The following is an 18,791-nucleotide window of genomic DNA, read 5'->3' as shown; positions in this document are numbered from 1 at the left end:
GCAACTGACACTTGTCTGAACACAAATTTAACATCCTTTTGATACCTTTGCTGACAGACAGGGACCTGGCTCTCTGCTAATGCAGTGGAGTGCAAAAAACCCACCATTCAGTCATATGCTCCAGCATCCTGGTTCTTCTTTCAATGTAACTTTAGTGGATTTAAAGCAGTTTATGCAGAAGAGCACTGTAGGCAAGCCAGAGCCATTTCAAGGCCTTATTTCGAATGTGTCAGATTAACAGCTTAAGTGTGGTTAGATTTCCAGCACAACGTATCTGTAAATACATCCTACACACACTATGATGACTGAGAAAATAGGATCAGTAGTTGGTTATATACAGCACAGCCACTCCAACTAGTGGAAAACACACAAGACTTAAACAAAGCAACAAAAAGAAAGAGTACTATTGCCCAAAAGTAACAATATGCACCCAGGACTATCGTCACCTCCAAATTTATGAGCACAGCACTGGAGAGAACCAACTGTGCATCAAATCCACTTCCCTGAATTTTAAAGCAACAATGTAATAGGAATTTTGCCAATACTTTCCACAGAGCATCTTCTCTACAGGAATAAAGGCAATTCATAGAGGCATCAGATTTGCTCAAAACCCAACAGAACACTTACAGACTTTAATTAACAATAAGGATCAGCTGTGGATGTAGCACAGGAAGAGCTTCAAGAACCATGCCAATGTAGAAAACCTTTCAGAAACTTTAAATCTGTTTGTAGTACAGCATCCTCAAAGCACAATGAAAGAGCAGCTACTGGAGTCGCTATCCAACACTAACAGAATGAAGCCTGAAGGCAGAATGAAATCCTATTTGCAACACAACTTTCAAAGTGCTTCCACATGTCCTGTAATATCTAAAAAGAATAAATCTGTGCTAGCTACTCTACAAACACTCCAACTCTGGGAAAAATATAAATGCCCAAGGCAAGAAGTTAAAAACCAGACTAACTTAACACTACTTTAAGAGAGTGAAACACCTTTCTCCAAAACTTTCATGATCATTCTGTTTTAGAAGAGAAACTGAGAACAAATATTCCTTACTCTGCATTTGCACTAGCCTGCTCTTGCCAAAAAAAAAGATTAGTCTTAACCTAAATGAAATAGCAAGCATTAGAAGAAACAAAGCTCTCAACATGGCTGCTGCTATATTAATTTAATGTATTTTACTTTCATACAGAAAACATTAAAGACAGCTGTAGAGACATTTGTTAACAATTATCAGGTCTTCACCAGCTACACAGGTAAAATATTCCTCATCCCTGCAAAAGTCAGACTTCAGTCTTGCCACTCAGCTATGTTCTGGCCTCCAAAAAACTACAGCTAATGATTTTTAGACGGTGGGCAAGGCATAAAAAGCATAAGGCATAAAAGCATAAGGACAGACCAACCCTCCCAGAAACACATTAAACTGTGGTTAAGTAGCTATACTACATGGAATGGACCACTGGAATTTCCATTTAGGTACTTTAAGAAAATGAGGATATTTTCACCATGTATCAGATTTGAATGCATTCCTATTAACCACTTTCCCCCAGATATCTCAGATCATTCTGCTCCATTGAGGAGCACCAGGAAAAAAAGTCCTCCCATCAGATATTTAAGGACAGAGGAGACAGCATACTTTCCCTGGTATGTATGAATTTCCAAACACTCAAGAACAGTGTGACAGGATACTCTCCTTCAATAGCACAAAGTTCTATTCTTTTTGCAAGCAAAATATAGTACCACCCATTAAACCAATGACTCTATATCTGGTTTATCTGGTTCACTCACAATGGCACACTTCCTGTCTGTATCTATTAAACACCAGTTAACACCCACTTTGCATCCCAAGCCTAATAAAAATTTCCACTACTGCTCTTTCTCAAGACACAGGATTTCGGAAGACAAATTGTAATCAAATAAGCTAAAACCTCTTAATGTCAAATTGTTTTGATTTTAAGTTTTCACCTAATTGCAAATTCTTTAAACAATAATAGTCTACCACTCTGACCAACTCAAAGAACATATGTCAACATGTGTTTACTTCAGATTATTTTTTCCAAAGAACAAATTAAATTAATTCAGCAAATTCCAATATAAAGCCAGCAAATAAGGGTAAGTAAGTCCCATTATGATGACAGGATGCAAAGACTCATCCGTTTCTATGCCTTCTCAGCACAGAATAGCCCAAAACCTTTTTTGACTTTGGGTACATGTGCCCAGAATGAACGGTTCATTTAAATACAGGAAGTATTTGTCATTGTAAGTTCAAGTCCTGTCAGAGTGAAAGAAAAGTCTTTGAACAGAAAGAAGTGGTTCACACCCTTTGTGTTCAGTAAAGGACTGAAAAACTTTGACTGAAACTGAATGTCTCAAAACTGAGCATTTTGTTCTTCAATCTAATGACCAACTTCCTAAAAAAAAAAACAAAAAAAAACAAAAAACACCAAAAACCAACAAACCACCAATCCTTAAGCTAACAACTTTGTTCACTCCTAGACAGTGTTAAACCTTAACCTAAGTTTGAGCTTCCACAGAGCAGTACTCACTTTCAAAGCTCTGGCAAAACACCGTTTCTGTTTAGTACTGGATTATAGTTCCTTCCTTCTAGCAGAAAACTAATGCAAGACAAATAAGCAAATACCATAACAAATGAGAAATGTTATATACACTTTAGTATATGTAAAGCATACATAAGCAGTTATGGCAGGGTGAAGTTGGGCATGAACCTAGTGTGAAAGTTATCTCAAATTTATTGTACATCTACACATACCCACAGCTTTACAAAGCTATGTAACAGTTTCAAGAGCTTCACCTACCAACATCACCTGTTTAATTATCAGACAGAATTACTTTAAGTATAATACAGGTAAAAACTATTAAAAGGTCCTTAGGTGGCAGGCTAAGGACTGATTTCCTTGTGCACAGATATTTAATCCACTAGCTTTCCATAAGTGTTATATGTTTACAGTCTATTGTAGAGTTAATATTAGTGTGCCTTAAGGAAGAAAGCTTCTGATTATAAGGGGACCATATGCAACAAACCATCTTAAATTTAATATTTATTTTTTCATTGTATTTCTTAAGTATTACTGTTAAATATTGTTCTAAAATATTAAATAAAGAGGAAGGAGATTGGTGAAACAAAAAACACCTACTTATAATACTCTGATAATCTGGAATGAGTTCTCAGAATTCAAAAATCATTTCAGTTTCACATGCATTAATAGTCACACACCCACAACCATATCACAGAAAACACTCAAAATTTAACAAGTGCTTATAACCTCAAGCATTGGAAGGAAACCCAGCTGTTACTTGGTTAAAAAGTTTTCACTTATCAAAAATGAGGATTCCTGTCCAAGCACAACCCACCGCTTTACCTTACAAGTCAAACTGTAACCATAACTCCACTTTTAAGAGAGAAAACCGAGTACCTCTCCATGCAATCCAGGAGGTCTATCATTTCTCCTCTTCCAGAAAAAAATTAAGCCTAATATTACATTACTCCTCTGCCTAGGTACACAATTTATTTGAACTGGATTATAATGTAGGATATTTCAGACAGTGATTTTCCAAGGCATTTGTTACATGAGTCATCTGGCTTTAAAAAAGAAAAGCCACATCCTCTGCAATGAGAGCTGACTGTAAAATAGGTCAGTGTGTAATGAAGCATGTTGCTGGTTTGATGCTTGCCAACACCACCCCCCCAAATAATAATTCATGGCTAGAGTACCTCATGGATATCCAAAAGAAAGGCAGAAACTCTTACCTTAACAGGAAAGCTACACTTGCCAGTACGAACACCTTCCTCATCAGTCTGCCACTGATGAGGCCTACTGGCCTCTGGGACATAGACGTCTTTCTTTCTCCTAAAGCTCTGCCGTAATTTGTTCATTTCTCAGATTTTCAGGTCCTAGAAGAAAACCAAAAAATACTGTCAATAGGCACCAAAACAGGCATTTAGCCACTCTGGGTCAAGCACTACCATGACAAATGTTCCTGTGAAAAATCTGAGCTTCTGCAAATACGAATAGAGGTACCTGTGAAAGGAAAATATTTTGCACATGGATTAAGAGAAAGACAGATATTCACTTCAACATGAATATCTATCCTTGAAAACACAAATCCACACTACTTGTTTAATACTTTCCCAAAGCAACTGAAGTATCAGATACAGGAATAACTATTACTCTGAGTATAAGGCTACCTAAAATAGCTGACAGAAGCTCTGAAAAGTGATGCACATGAAATCCTGCCTCCCCAAATTTAAACACCTACCTAGAGCAACCAAGAAGGACACCAGTAGCCCAAGCTTCCAAGGCACCCATGCAAGGCAACGATACATAGCCCTGAAAACTGCTCCTAAGATTATGTGTTTAGGCTGCATGAGTGACAGGTTCCTGTTTTTACTGAGGGGCACAGTCCAGCCCTTGCTTAGTCTACTGGTAAAAGTCCTTATATTTAAATGAGAAATGCACTGAATTGACTTCCAATTACATAATCTGACCTCTTCAAATGGGGAAGACAGTTCTGTAATTACATTTCCAAAGCCTAGAATTAGATGCTTTTTATACACTATTCTTTTATGTATCAGTTTCTATATATACAAGCCAATGTATACATTGCTGCCATCTAAACAATGATCACAGCAGAGCAATCTTTCCGCATAAGGGATAATTCCTGAAGTATTTCTGCATTAGCAAAACACCAGACCAAACTCCACTTTTGCAGCAAACACCTGCACTCAAAGCTACTTGATGAGCATTCGAAAGCAGTAAGGGTCAAGATGTATGGCAAAGGCTAAACAACTGTCCCTGGAAGAGGGCATGTACCTAGAATAGCCACAAGCCTTAACAAACAATGTAAGAAACAGGGATAGGAGTTGCTTGGGAATTCTCAATTGCAATTATCTAGTTATAGAGCAATGTTAGCTACATTCCTCTGTAGCTGCAAAAGGCCTGACATAACTAGTAAATATTTTCTTGAACTTCCTTGGTAGGATTTAGAGATGAGAACATGTGTGCAGAATAACATGCACACTTCTTACCACTAAACAAGCTGAAGCAGCTCCTGTCCTGGTTTTCTCTGGGATAACAGTTAATTTTCTTTCTAGCAGCTGGTATAGTGCTGTGTTTTGGGTTTAGGATGAGAATAATATTGATAATACACTGATGTTTTAGTTTTTGCTGAGGAATGCTTGGACTAAGTCAAGGACTTTTCAGCTTCTCACACCACCCCGTCAACAACAAGGCTGGGGATGCACAAGAGGCTCGGAGGTGATACATCCAGGAAAGCTGACCCCAACTGATCCAAGGGATATCCCACACCATATAGTGTCATGCTCAGCATATAAAGCTGGGTGAAGAAGGGGGGGGCATTCAGAGTTATGTCACTTGTCTTCCCAAATAACCACTACATGAGATGGAGCCCTGTTTTCCTGGAGATGGCTGAACACCTGCCTGCAATGGGAAGCAGTGAAAGAATTCCTTGTTTTGCTTTGCTTGTGTGTGTGGCTTCTGCTTTGCTGATTAAACTGTTTTTATCTCAACCCACAAGGTTTCTTGCTTTTACTCTTCTGATTCTCTTCCGCAGCCCACTGGTGGGGAATGAGCAAGCAGCTCTGGGGGGCTTAGTTACCAGCTGGAGTTAAATTCTACAAACACAGTTTCTTTATTTTACAAGCTAAAAAACCTTTTACAAAACTCTAAATGTGCAGAGTTTTAAGAGGAGGTGCCAGGCTTTTATCCTCCATTAAGGCTTATAGAGGCATTAAAGCAGTATTAGTTATGTATTTTTGCTTTACAAATTGCAGACAGAGGAGTTGGTGCAAACTCAAGTCTAAAGGAACCAGAATTTCAAGGGGGACATTCATCACCTTGGGCAGGTGACATGTACTGCAGCAAATCTCCACATGGCACCTCAGTTCATGAAGACAAACACCAGTCTTCTCCCTGCTGAAGACAGGTAGTGCCACAACACTGGTCCAGCTGCTTTGCTGCAAAGCTCAGGAGTCTGGTCAGCACATAGCTTAAAGCTCAGCTGCCTGACCTTGCACTCTGGCGATTGAGAAACAGACACTCAAGAGATACACAGATACACATGTTCTGCCAAAAACGGCCACAGACTCTTACACTGACATAAAGAGATGCAGTAAGGCTCACAGAATCATAGAATGTTTTGGGCTGGAAATGATCTTAAAGCTTATTCAGTTCCAACAACCTGCCATGGGCAGGAACAACTTCCACTAGACCAGGTTGCTCCAAGGCCCATCCAACTTGGCCTTGAACGCTGTCAGGGATAGAGCATTCACAACTTCCTTGGGCAGCCTGTTCCAGCGCCTCACCACCCTCACAGGGAAGAATTTCTTCCTAGTATCTTATCTTAACCCCCCCCCCCTCAGTTTAAAGCACCCCTCCTTGTCTTGACCCTACCTGTCCTTGTCAAAAGCCCCTCACAGCTTTCTCGTCAGCCCCTTTAGGCACTGGAAACTGCTCTAAGGTCTCCCTGGAGCTTTCTCTTCTTCAGGCTGAAGAAGCCCAGCTCTCTCAGCCTGTCTCCATAGGAGAGGTACCCCAGCCCTCTGATTGTTTTCATGCACTCCTCAAGCAGGTCCATCTGCTGGTATTCCGAGTATGACCAATTAAAAAGTACTTTGCAAAAATTTCAAACCTACAGATGTGTAAACATGACCTGTGGAAAAGTTTTCAAGGTAACTCTGAATCTCAAAAGCTTCAATAACAAAACAAGGAACTGAGAACCGCACTCAGCCACTACACCACTTGTGAAATCATAACCTAATTGCCTTACAATGTTTGCTTACATGAGCATTTCCTTGGTCTTCTCCCAGGAAGCTTTTTCCCCATGAGACTGGCACCTTATTGAAGGTTTATTCTGACTAGGAATCTCTATCCGCAGAGAATGATGAGAATGCAAGTTCCTCAACTACATTTCCTATTAAGAGCTGAAGTGGTATTTTGCCCCAAAGTATTTCCTTTTCACTGAAAACCAAACCCATTTTCCTACATGTTCTAATTTTGAGGTCATGTTGGCAACAAGCTGTTTAAAAACAGCTTATTTCATTTAACAGAAATGTTGACAAATAGCAAAATTATTTTCTGGCCAAGCAGCCACTGAGCTTTCTCCAACTGCCACACTTGGGTTCTCCGAGATGTCAGACTGTTTTGAGTATGTTGCAAAATAGTTTGCACTATAAACACATAATTTGCTCATAACATGCATGTTGGCCTAATATAACTAGAATTGCCATCTGATGGGAAAGTGTGAAGTAAAACAATGCAAACAGGCTGCATATCTGAGGATTTAGGAGAGAAGCACATGCACTGCTCAAATTAGTGCTGAAATTTCTACTAATTTTGTCTAGAGCTCAAGATCCCTGCTCAGGAGCTCTAGAGAAAAACAGAGCTTTTTCTACCTGAAATCTCTGCAGTGCTCTTCACATTTCCATGCAAATGTAGCATGCCTGCTGACACAACACAGGGCACCAACATAGGCTGCAACAAGATAGTAGGGTATTTTCTACTAAACTGACAGCATCACTGAAATTGTAAAAAGTTTTATACACTGCCTTGGGCTTATATAGGCTGAAAGTTATCTTTCCATATTTAATAACTGATTATTAATTAAAAATATTTCACCCTACCCCCCCCCCCCCCCGAGAAGAAACAAACCTAATCATCAAAGACACGCTTACCTTTTCACTTTTACAACCCCAAATCCAGTTTGGGTCTAAGAGAGAACAATGGAGAAAACAAAAAATTATTTGAAGATAAACCCATGTGAAAAACCAAGATGGGAAACTCAGAAACTAAGTCACAAAACACAGTGTTCCATCAGAGACAAAAACTGAAAGCACTGAGATCTTCTGGAGGAAAGAGGCCACGGAGCCACCTTGTGTTCTGTTACATATCAAGGTTCTCTCTACCAGGTAGCTCAACTGCAGACAGCTCAACATCTGAATGCTCATGCCTATTGAGGGGGGGACAAAAAACCCAACAAAAACACACACCGAACAACAACCCAAAAACCTTACTACACACATACAAGAAAACATCCACCACTTTTGCCATCCAAGAGATTACAACATTAGATTACACATTAGACCACTTCCTAAAGCACCATACAAGCACCTACAAAGGCATTGAAAAGACAGAAGTTATTCACATAATGAGTTCATAAATTTATGTTGTTATTTCTTCTTATGCAAATGGATTTATTTTGAAAACACAGCTCCAGTGCCTATTTAAGGACACCTTTGGCATAATTCTTCTTCTGACCCTGTGAAATGTTATCATTTTACCCCCTACCAGTTCACTGACAACTCAGGGGCAGCATAGACACAGAAATGTCACAGAATTGAGGCTAAATGAAATTGAGGCTAAATGAAATTTATTGTACAATCTCAATTAAAGCTCCAGCATCAACTACTGATTCAGGATGTTACATGGATTCATCACTACACTGTTGATTCTTAATGTCTATGGCCTATGATCCAAAATGAACAATCATTTGCCTAATAAAGGGAAGGCTCTCAACCCCAAGGAGCTCCCTTGGTCAGCATCGCAACTCAAGGGGAAGTCCACGACTGCAGGCCTGCTGCTCTGAGAAGAAATGACTTAAAATGCCTGCCCTGCAGGGTTCCATGTATACTCTAGTCAAATCTGATCTGTGGTCAGATATGATCATGTAGCCTCCATATTAGTTCAGGACCCAAATTCCTCACCTTTGTGCCTGCTGATCACACCACTGGGAGTTTTATCAGGCTTTTTTCAGGGCGGGTGTACCTGCCACAATAAACAACACTGTCAACGGATAAAAGTGCATGCTGAAGCACTCTTAGTTTCATTGCCTTATGCACCACCAGGTTATGGCTGCAGAACAAATTGTGTAAGATAAACTAGCATGTTAATTCATGTCTTGTTAGCTGCTCTGCTGTATGAATGTGTTCACTTTTACCCTTCAGTGAGCACAAGCCAGCAATTTTCCCTTTAGTGAGACATGGGTAAGCTTTCACAATAACTGAAGTCAGATCAGGTGGGAGCTGCTGACAATGAACATCTGAAACTTAGCTTGCCTTGCAGAAGCTTACACATGTACCCATACCTCCAAATAAGCAGTCAGTTTACATTTTGCATAAATGTTTCTTGCATAGAAGTTGTTGCTACAAGGTGATGCAAACTACAGCATCTTCAGGGCAGGACAGTAATGGTACCTGAACTGCATTCACCAATTTAAATAGTTAGATTTCAGGCTAGAGGTACTATAACTATCACACTAAACAACCACGTACAGTTTTAACTGACGACAAAAAAGCAACACAAACTATAAACCCATTTTTACATTTCTTCTGAACTCTAGCCTTCCCAAAAATTATTTAATCTGCATTCAATTATGTGGCCTCTCTTGTTTGCAATGGAAAAGGAGAAAAATTGATTTTGAGTCTCCAGTTCAGCTAGTTTTTTAAAACCATTCAGAGGGTTTGGGATTACTTTGTTTTCTCTCAGAACTGAGCCTTGTTCACTATTTACCATCATGGGTCAAATGAGGGCAAAGTACTCTGGAGCCTGCAACAAATACACAGTAGCCAGGGCATGGGAGGGAACACCCTCTACCCCAGCGCCATCCCTCTCCTCTGTAACACAAGTCCTGCAAGCCTGAGCAGCCAGGAGCAGACCAAATCCCTAGAAGTACGCATTTCAAACAGCAGAGGAATCCAGGTTTAACAGCTATCTGTTACACAGATCATTCTAAAATCTACACACCTCCAAATAACGCTAATTCAATTAACATATTATAATGAGACTATTAAAAAAAAAAAAAAGTCTTATTCATCTCTCTTTTGCCTGCTGGCCATGCACGGGTAAGAGCAGCTGCACAATTATCAGCTCCTATGTGCTCTTCCCCAATGAAATGGAGCTAATATTGCTAATAAAAAAATGACCAAGCCAAGCAGAGCCTGAAACCCAGAGCAACAAGTTCATCCATCTCCAATGTTTTTTTTTTGCTTAGAAATACCAAGCCTTGCTTGACATCAAAGCTTTCTGAATAAGGATGTGTTTTTCCTGCCAAAGTTACCTGATACTTCAGACCTAGGAGGACATGCAAATTACCTTAATATCGGGGGAGTGGGGGTGGGGGGTAAGGAAATGCTTGCCTAACCTACTTGAGAGGAAAACACTCCAGAAACATTCCTCGGCATGGTTGTGAAGATCTCTATCCTCAGAAAATTCAACAGTATCCTCGAAAAACTCCATGGCTTTATGATCTTGAGCAAGTACAACCTCATCACACTTGTCCAAACACTCATGTCTAGCAGGTATCTTTTTAGCATTATCCAGACTTGAATTTTACTATGAAATCCACAAGGGTCTGCACAAAGAAATGCAAACCGCCCACACATCCATATTTCAGAAGAGTATTCCACACTGCTTTTTTCCCGTAAAACTCAGTTCTCTGCTGACACTTCAGCATTATTGTAAATCTTGGCTATAACCAGGACACAAGGACATCAGTTAGGAAATGTGCTTGTTTCAAGCCATTTTCTTGGGACAAGATTTGATTTGGCAGGTTTATCAGCACTACAAGAGCAAATATAAAGACGTGGTTCAAAACATTTAGCTCTATTTTGCTTTCTAACGCACAGTGAGAATCTCTAAATTCAAGATGACAAGGTAAAAAACTTCTCATTTATTAAGAAAGAAGCAGTTAGGAAAGCAAGCCGACTGCTGCCAAGGTAAATAGTCTGTCCCTGCCTATTATGAAGCTGCCAGAGTGGAGTTTTACTTCTCAGAAAAATCCTTATTAAGCATGGCTACTAAACCAACAGTCTCCCCTCCTCTTCCACTTACACAGTACAAAACCATGTAATGCCCTATCTTTCCAAGTCTACTGTAAAGGTTAGCCAAAACTTGCTGCAATTGCCCTGCAACAGCCTCTCTGCAATTATTCACCAGCACAAGAACACAGAGTACCCTTATCTTCTAAGGAAGAAAAGGTCACCCCATGTGTCAGATTCTGAATGCTGAACTTTGAGCCTTTTTGTAAGTTTAGATCCCATAAAATCTAATTAAATCCAGCACTGTCACACTGAAGCAAACAAAGGCATGTAACCGTATGAGCATGCTCACTAACTGTCCTGCTTATGCAATACAGTATGACTAACCACATTATTCACCACATGGCTTTCCAACTCATTTACCCTTTCATTACCCAATTAAGACCTAGTAACACAATACTACAAGTAAGCATACTCAGATATCAAAATACGCATAAAGGTGAAGCATGAGTTCATTTGTTGAGCCAGTAAATACATTTTGTTGCTGTTGTTGCTGTTATTTAATGAGTTCAAATTAAGGGGTTTTTCCCTGCTGCAGAAAAACGAAATGTTGGATACAAAATGAAGACTACTGAAACATGCATATCAGCTGTAAAAAACTCACCTTCCAGCAGGGAAAGATCTAATATTTAGATCATACTTCGAAAATACAGCAGAAACAGCAACTTTAAACTCTATGTAAGACTAAAGAGGTCAGAACTGTAACAGTAGTATATATTTCTTCAAAATTGCAATGCACTGTCAGTACAAGATGTGAGGTACTAGCCATTCTCTCAAATCCATCAGATTTCTTGCTGTCTCATACCTAAGCTGAAGTATCACATGAGCGTTCCACAGCTGCTTCCAGAGCACTTGACAATTCTGCTTGCACCATGGATGAGGGTGGAAGAAGGAAAAAAAAAAAATGTTACAACACCAACATCTTACTGGATAAAAACCACAGTTAAGCAAAACTTGCAGATAGCTTGCAAAATACCAGAAAATGAAATCATGAACTGTACTCCAATACACCGTTAATGACTGAGTGGCTAAAATAGCTACCAGAAGCCCTGTCCTAAAGCTTAGAATTCTATACAATATGCCAGACTCTTCAAACATAAATATCCCCAGACTGCAGCAGTTAAATACAGTATTCAGTATTCCACAACAGTATGTAACTGAAGTACCAATACAACAACCACACTCAGACTCTTAAACTGTCAGCAAAATACAAGTTTGATCATTGCAAGGCAGAAGTTAGTCCCAAAAACACACAATGCTCTTTCTAGCAGTCATAAGAGAAATCACTTGCCTCCCCCAAACCTGTGAAGTTCAGCAAATAAAAGCAAGCAAGACTCACTTTCTCCATCAATAACTGTTCTAAAGCAAATGTCCCAATTCAGACTCCACAGCTTTGCAATCTCTGACCAGGGTCCTATACAATATGCTAAAAGCTTTAAGTGCAGAGATATGAGTCAGTAATCCCCCTGTTTTAAAAACTCACTCTAAAAATACCCTGCAATGACTGTCAGTCACTAATGAAAAAGCAGGTCTCCAAAACACTATGTAATAAAAATTGAGTTGAATTACACCACACATAATAACTGAAAATAAGCAAAAAGTTTTCTAAAGAAACAGTAGCTGAGTCTTGTGGAAAACAGTCCAAGCATTTCTGCTTTGCAGCTCATCTGCACACATGGGAAGAATTTTAACTAACCAAGTCACACCAGTTCGAAGTGAATCATTTACATTTAGGGCAGCAAAGTCTCGGACAACTAAATAGTTTTCAAACTTGAACATCTCAAGTTTAAAAGGTACCTTTACAAATACATGCTGATTTTAGAAAAGCAATTTGATATTGACAAAAGTACAACAAGGGATGAAATAGTGGGAAAAGATTTCCTTTAATCCCCCAAGTCGAAGAACCAAAGCTTGAAGTGTGTCAAATCTCACAAAAATAAATACATTTTCAAAAGGAAAATAAATTTTACAAGCAAAATAAACATATTTTATTGGCAAATCAGTCACAAATACAAATAATCAGTGTTTGAATAGATAAGGAATTGTATCCAGTACAGCAAACATCTGCTGCTTAGGAGTAGCAAAAGTCAAATATATACCAGTAAATCCTATCTTTGTGCTGCTGAGCTGATCATTACTTACAGTGAGCAGAAACATACGAACACACACTATATTTTTGTTTCTAGATCTTAAGTGAGAGCAGAAGCAGCTGACAAACAAGCTACAGATCCCAAACACCTGTTTCAGGAACCAACATGTACTCTCAACCAGATTACTTGGAGGACCCATTTTAGCAAGATTTTAAAATGTATTCACAAGGAAGCTTTACACAGCGTTACATATACAATGGTCATGCTTAACACAAGTGTAAGGCACAGCATTTTAAACAATTGCTTCAGCAACTGTGCTCTGCACAGGCATACAAGAGACTTAAAAGTTCAGTCCACATAGCCCACATTCTGGAAGCATTCGGAACAACAAACTATAAATTAGTATCAGCTTCATGAGAAGTCATCAGCAGGAATGGACAGTAGTGCTGCCAAGTCTGTCAGCAAGGAGGATTCAGATATAGAGATCTAGGTAAATCATATGAGGTAAATCGACAAGAATAATACAATGCTCAGATGCTGAATGAGGAGTTACACAAAACTTTTTGCTGGAAACAGGGGTTTTTATTTTATTCATATGTGTTCTCAAAAGCAAATAGTTAAGTAACTGTTTACAGTTAATGCGAAATGTTCTGGAATAGACAAAAATAAACTGATTTTAATGATGTAAGAGTATTTCACAAGAAGGAATTATTCTGTATTAAAAGCAGCAGACAAAAACACATGGAAGAACGGTAAGAGAAAGACCCGAACTATAAACAATGATGAATATGAATTCAGCTATTACCACTGTCTAGGAAAGATCATAATTTACATGCATAGTCCTCTAAAAATGTAACTGTTGAATAAACAAACAGTAGTAAGAACTATTCTGAAAGGATTAGAGCAAAACCAGTGTAAGACAAGACTGCACTCAGCTTCAATAGTACATAGTTCTTGTAGTTAATATACCCTTTCCAAAATGAAATGAAAAGGTACAGGAAGGTAATAAGGATAATTAGGACCACATCAACTGCTTCTGTTCAAGGACAGATTAGATACATCAAAGGTCTTCAGCTCAGAAGAGCAATTCGCTGTTGGGAAGGCCTACAAAAATTATAGTACCACAAGTGTCAGAAAGTGAACAGGGAATTATGTCTAATTCTTACATTGTAGAAATAGCAGAGAAACAATGGAATCCTCTGGCCATCCAGGTTTCAAAATAAAAGATTATTTCTCTCGTTATACAGAATTAACTTGCACAATTCCTTGCCCTGGGATGTTTTATAAACTAAAACTAGGAAAGGATTTAAGAAACCCCACCCAGTTTAATTATTTGATCAAAACTTCCAAAGGCTATTCGAGATTACAGTGGAGGTGCAGCCTCCCAGGCAGGAAATCACCCATTTCAAGCTGAACAGCCAGAAAGGCTTATTTGATGCCTGCCTTAACCTTCTGCTCTTCCTCAGGATGCAACACCTACTGTATCAGAGAGAATTACTGTGCTACAGAGCCCTTGGTGCAAACCAGCGTAACTCCCAAGCTGGTCTCCCTTTACCCCTATGTTACAGCTCTCACAGCATCACAGCAGAATTGTTGGCACCCAGCTACATCAGGAGCAGCAAGAGCTGGCTCACTACACTTGGTAAGGAAATTCCTTTCCCAAAGTCACAGAAGCAGAAGTTTCTATAGCTTGAGACATTTAAATAAGAAGAAGCAGGTGAATTTGTATATTCCAGATAGCTCACTAAATTTGAATTATGGTGGCAATGAGCCCTGTACGCACTAGCCAATCTCAATTAGCAACTGAAAGTTAGCTTTAATTGTCATCAAATATGTGTGAGAAAAAACGAGCTCATACATTCATGGGATGACAGATGACTCCTCATTATACCATTACTGCAGCAGGCCCAAGCGCTTCAGTCACTGCTTGGCAGCTGTTACATGGCAGTTCAAGATACTTGACTTGCTCCCATCCTCCAACAGTTCAATGATAACGAAGGTCCTTTTATCTGTGCATTTTCTTCAGCTTGTTCAGGCTAAATCAGCCACACTTCTCACTGCAGCCAATGCAAAGGATCATGAGAGTCACAAAAGGCATTTTTAATGCTAACTTATAACTCGAAATTGCGAAGGCTTTGCTTCAAGCTTTTTTGTGAAAATGGCAGGTTTTGATAATAAAGATGAGCCTACAGAAAAGATAAAGCTATTTTTTTTCTGGCTGCCAGAATATCAGAAAATAGTTTGCTCAGCCCTCAGTAAGTCTAGCCACACAAAAGTTTACTTTCATATAAAACATGGGCAGAATCTTGTTGGAGAACTCACTCTGCTGTCCAGTATAGCAAATGTGGCTGACATGTAAGAATGCAAGTTATTATTAACGAAAATATTTATTATATTAGGAATTAATATACACCTGTCCAGTGCAAGTTCTGAGTTGTTCCGTAACTCTCTTACCATGATAGCTCTTTGCAGAACATTACCAGGAACTAACAGGATTATTTCCCAAATCTGTTTGCTTTACATAAATGTAATCAAATCAGAAGCTAGCTTAGTGAAGCCAGATACAAGCTGTAAATTCTTTTAAGTACACAGGATGTAATGTTTTCTGAATTCTCCCACCAGTTGAAGACCTTTAAAGATCTTCTGCATCCTCTTTAGAACCTAATACAAACCACATGTTTCATCACCCACAGAAGAATTCACAAGATGTTTAAAGAATTTGTCACCATAGTCCCTATGATACGTGTCTAAGCAGGGCACTTTAACATAATTGCAGCTTTCTGGTACTATTTTGTATACACACAACTAACATTCCTTATGATTACACAGCATGTAAAACTTCATCTTGTGCCTAACATTTCCCGTGTCTGCTTACCGCAAAGTCGTAAGAAAATCCAAGCACAACTTCAGTGGCATGCTTACCTCGGGATTTTAAAAATTATATATAGCAACATAGCTAAAGAGATACCTCTTAGAAGAATTTAGCTTCATAAAATCCTGATTCATATAATTTGTGGCAAAAAAAAAGTTGCCAACCCCAAGTGTCACAGAAGCAGTTACAAGAACATAATGTTCATATGACAGTAGCAGGAATATGTTGACTTAGACTTACAGTTTTTTCCTCAGGTTCTGCAATAGTACTTTTCTTAAAAATCCCTCTCTCAAAATCCCTCTCTTGTAGCTATAACCTTGACTCCATGGATATACAGAAAAACATGATCCTATTGGCTGAAAAAAAAAAAAACCCTAGAGATGATAATGTCAAGTCCAATGTGGGCTATAAAAGGTTTCAGAGAATTTCTGTCCTTTCCTCCTCAATGGATGGTGTACCTCAATGGATTTTTACATTATTTCAAGAGCTTCTTTTAAAGAACCACCCCACGATCTGAAATTGTTACACCATTATATCAACTTGCCACAACTCCAGTCAAGGCTGGATTTTCCTTTGTTCATGAAAACAGACCTGAAGCTTCTCAGACCTATGCCAAATCCTTTTATCTTACTAACTTCAATGTCTGCATATCATCAGTTGGGAGAAACAAGGAGGGGGTAGGGATCTCAACAGAACTGGGGAGGATTTGGGGTGGGAGATTTTTCTGGTCCATTAAAAAAAAACAACAAACAAAAAACAACAAAACAATAAAAATTAAGGGATGAAAGGACAAGCCAAATCAGGCTGCATTTAAGGTTTGGGTGTTTTTGGAACAACTCCAAGTCAAGTTTCTCAGAGCAGCTCATATAAACAGATGCATACTTCCCTCCCCACTCCCTCTTCCTATCTCCTGACATTTAAAGCCTTTTGCCTGTAAGGATAGTAACATTTGTCTTTATGGAGGCAATAGATAGGAATTAAACTGCTATTGCTACAAAATCACTGGTGTTATTTTTTAAAATACTAATAGTAATCTCTCAGACATTTCCTTTCACAGAAATGAGCAGGTTTCATTATGATAACTAAAATTAGTAACACATTATAGCTAATCTTCAATAATACGTTATGAATCCACAACTCCATGCTCAGTGAGAATTATCAGATACAGCTTGAGATGTCCATAAATCCAGCAGTCCACATACAAACTGGTTATTCATACTTCCGCTTTACTCCAGTGGAAAGTAAAAACAGTTTAGTTATGCAAGCTTCCTTTAAATATACCTAACAATGAAAATACATTTCTCTAAATAAGTAATTCAATACACATCCAAACAGATGGTTTCCATCTTTTTTTGCCTAATACCAAATTAATAGTTACAAAATTCCTCCAGGATAATGAAGTTGGGCTTGTTTTTGTTGGTTGGGGTTCTTTTGTTGGTGGTGGTGGTTTTTTTTTTTGGGGGGGAGGTGTTTCAGGAAAAATAAAAATCTCATTTCATGGCCTGAGACAGACTGTTCCAAACTAATAAAACTGCTTTACCTACTAATCGTACTGCAAGAACTCGCATCAGCATTTCAGCTTCTGGTCAAAATGAAACGTACGGTAATTTAGCACACAAGCCAAGTCTCTGGCTTAGCACATAATGGATTCAGCCTTACTGTACCACCTTCCTGGCCATAAAATACTGGGACCTTAAGTCAACTTTTTTCTTTTAGCTTCCCCATACTAATCCCAATTGTTAGCATACAGGTTTTATTATCTCTTTCAAGATCAGCACAGACTTTCTACCACAACACAGACAAGTACTACAAACAAATATGCATTAAAAGCCAGAACAAGCCTTTGCATGTATGTTTTCCTTAAAAGTTGTACTCAAGTCTCAAAATGGACTTCAAGGCCACAATGTGCATCCTAATAACAGCAGTTTAAAATAACTTTCATGTAATAATAAACAACCTCCACTGAAATTGTCTGTAGAATCTAGAAATCAAGATCAAAAGTATTCCCATACTCTTTTTGCAGCAAGACACAGAACACTTACTAGGTAAGACATATTTTAACCAACAGGACTTTAGGAATTGGTCAATCATACATTCCAAAGGCAAAGTTACAATATTCATCTTAAAATTCTAGTACTGCTTTTCAGGGTCCCAGCTTATCTATATAAGGAACTAAGACCTTCTTCCACAAATACTGAAATCCCATACATGTCCACATTCACCAAATTCCTGGTTTGCCATTACTCACAAACAGTTCTCCCACCTAAGAGATTCTAAATTATGCTTATTTTAGTACAGATCCATGAAAGTATAATTACAAGTAGTATCTGCTGAATTAAGCTTAAGGACCTTAAGATCATATAGCTCCAACTTCCTGCCAAGGGCAGGGACACATCACACTAAACCATGTCACCCAAGGTTCTGTCCAGCCTGGCCTTGAAATCCGGGAAGAAAGTCCAATATTGTCACCACACTTATCTACAAGGATAAATACTAAGAACACAGATCCCCTAAAGCTGCCCTCATATTGGTTATGTTACTGGGATAGAAATTACCTCCTTCACTCTTGCCATGATCTTCAGCAAAATAGGATCACGTTTATCATACATGATATCACACTTCCATTTCCTTCAGATGGTTAAACGTGTCACACAGGCACTTGGTAGGTGATCTTCTCTCAGAGGGAGGTGGGTTTCCCTCTGGAGATGGGTCACTGCCCATGAGTTGGTCCCGGTGTACAGGCAAGGCTGCCAAGAACAGCAGCGACTTACCAGCTTTGCTGATGCCAACAGTCCTCATGAGCACATCAGTCTGTCTGAATGACCTCAGCCAGGCTGGAACTGTGAAACCCACAGATGTCTCTCACCTTTCTAAATCAGATGTTGCTCACTACAGTAAAACAGCTACAACAATCTGCAACACACAGAGCTTGGTGTCAGAGAGTGCCAAGAAGTGCATTGCCCAGAAATAACACATGCT

General features: G+C 38.9%; 1 protein-coding gene across 15 annotated transcripts in view; it reads right to left on the bottom strand.

The window, feature by feature from the left end:
* NUMB (NUMB endocytic adaptor protein) overlaps positions 1-18,791 on the bottom strand; it is a 98,736-nt gene that overhangs the window by 31,962 nt on the left and 47,983 nt on the right. For all 15 annotated transcript variants that reach the window (XM_062630803.1, XM_062630801.1, XM_062630809.1 and 12 more), the window contains exon 2: positions 3,768-3,911. In XM_062630803.1, the coding sequence (XP_062486787.1) occupies positions 3,768-3,893 (126 nt within the window). In that variant the 5' untranslated portion in view covers positions 3,894-3,911. The remainder of the gene's footprint in view (positions 1-3,767; positions 3,912-18,791) is intronic.

The sequence above is a fragment of the Pezoporus occidentalis genome, unplaced genomic scaffold (assembly GCF_034315485.1).
Source record: "Pezoporus occidentalis ecotype Australia unplaced genomic scaffold, CSIRO_AGI_Poc_V1 ctg36, whole genome shotgun sequence".
Lineage (NCBI taxonomy): Eukaryota > Metazoa > Chordata > Aves > Psittaciformes > Psittacidae > Pezoporus > Pezoporus occidentalis.
Note: the sequence above shows the minus strand (reverse complement) of the source record. Positions and strands in the feature narration are given on the sequence as shown.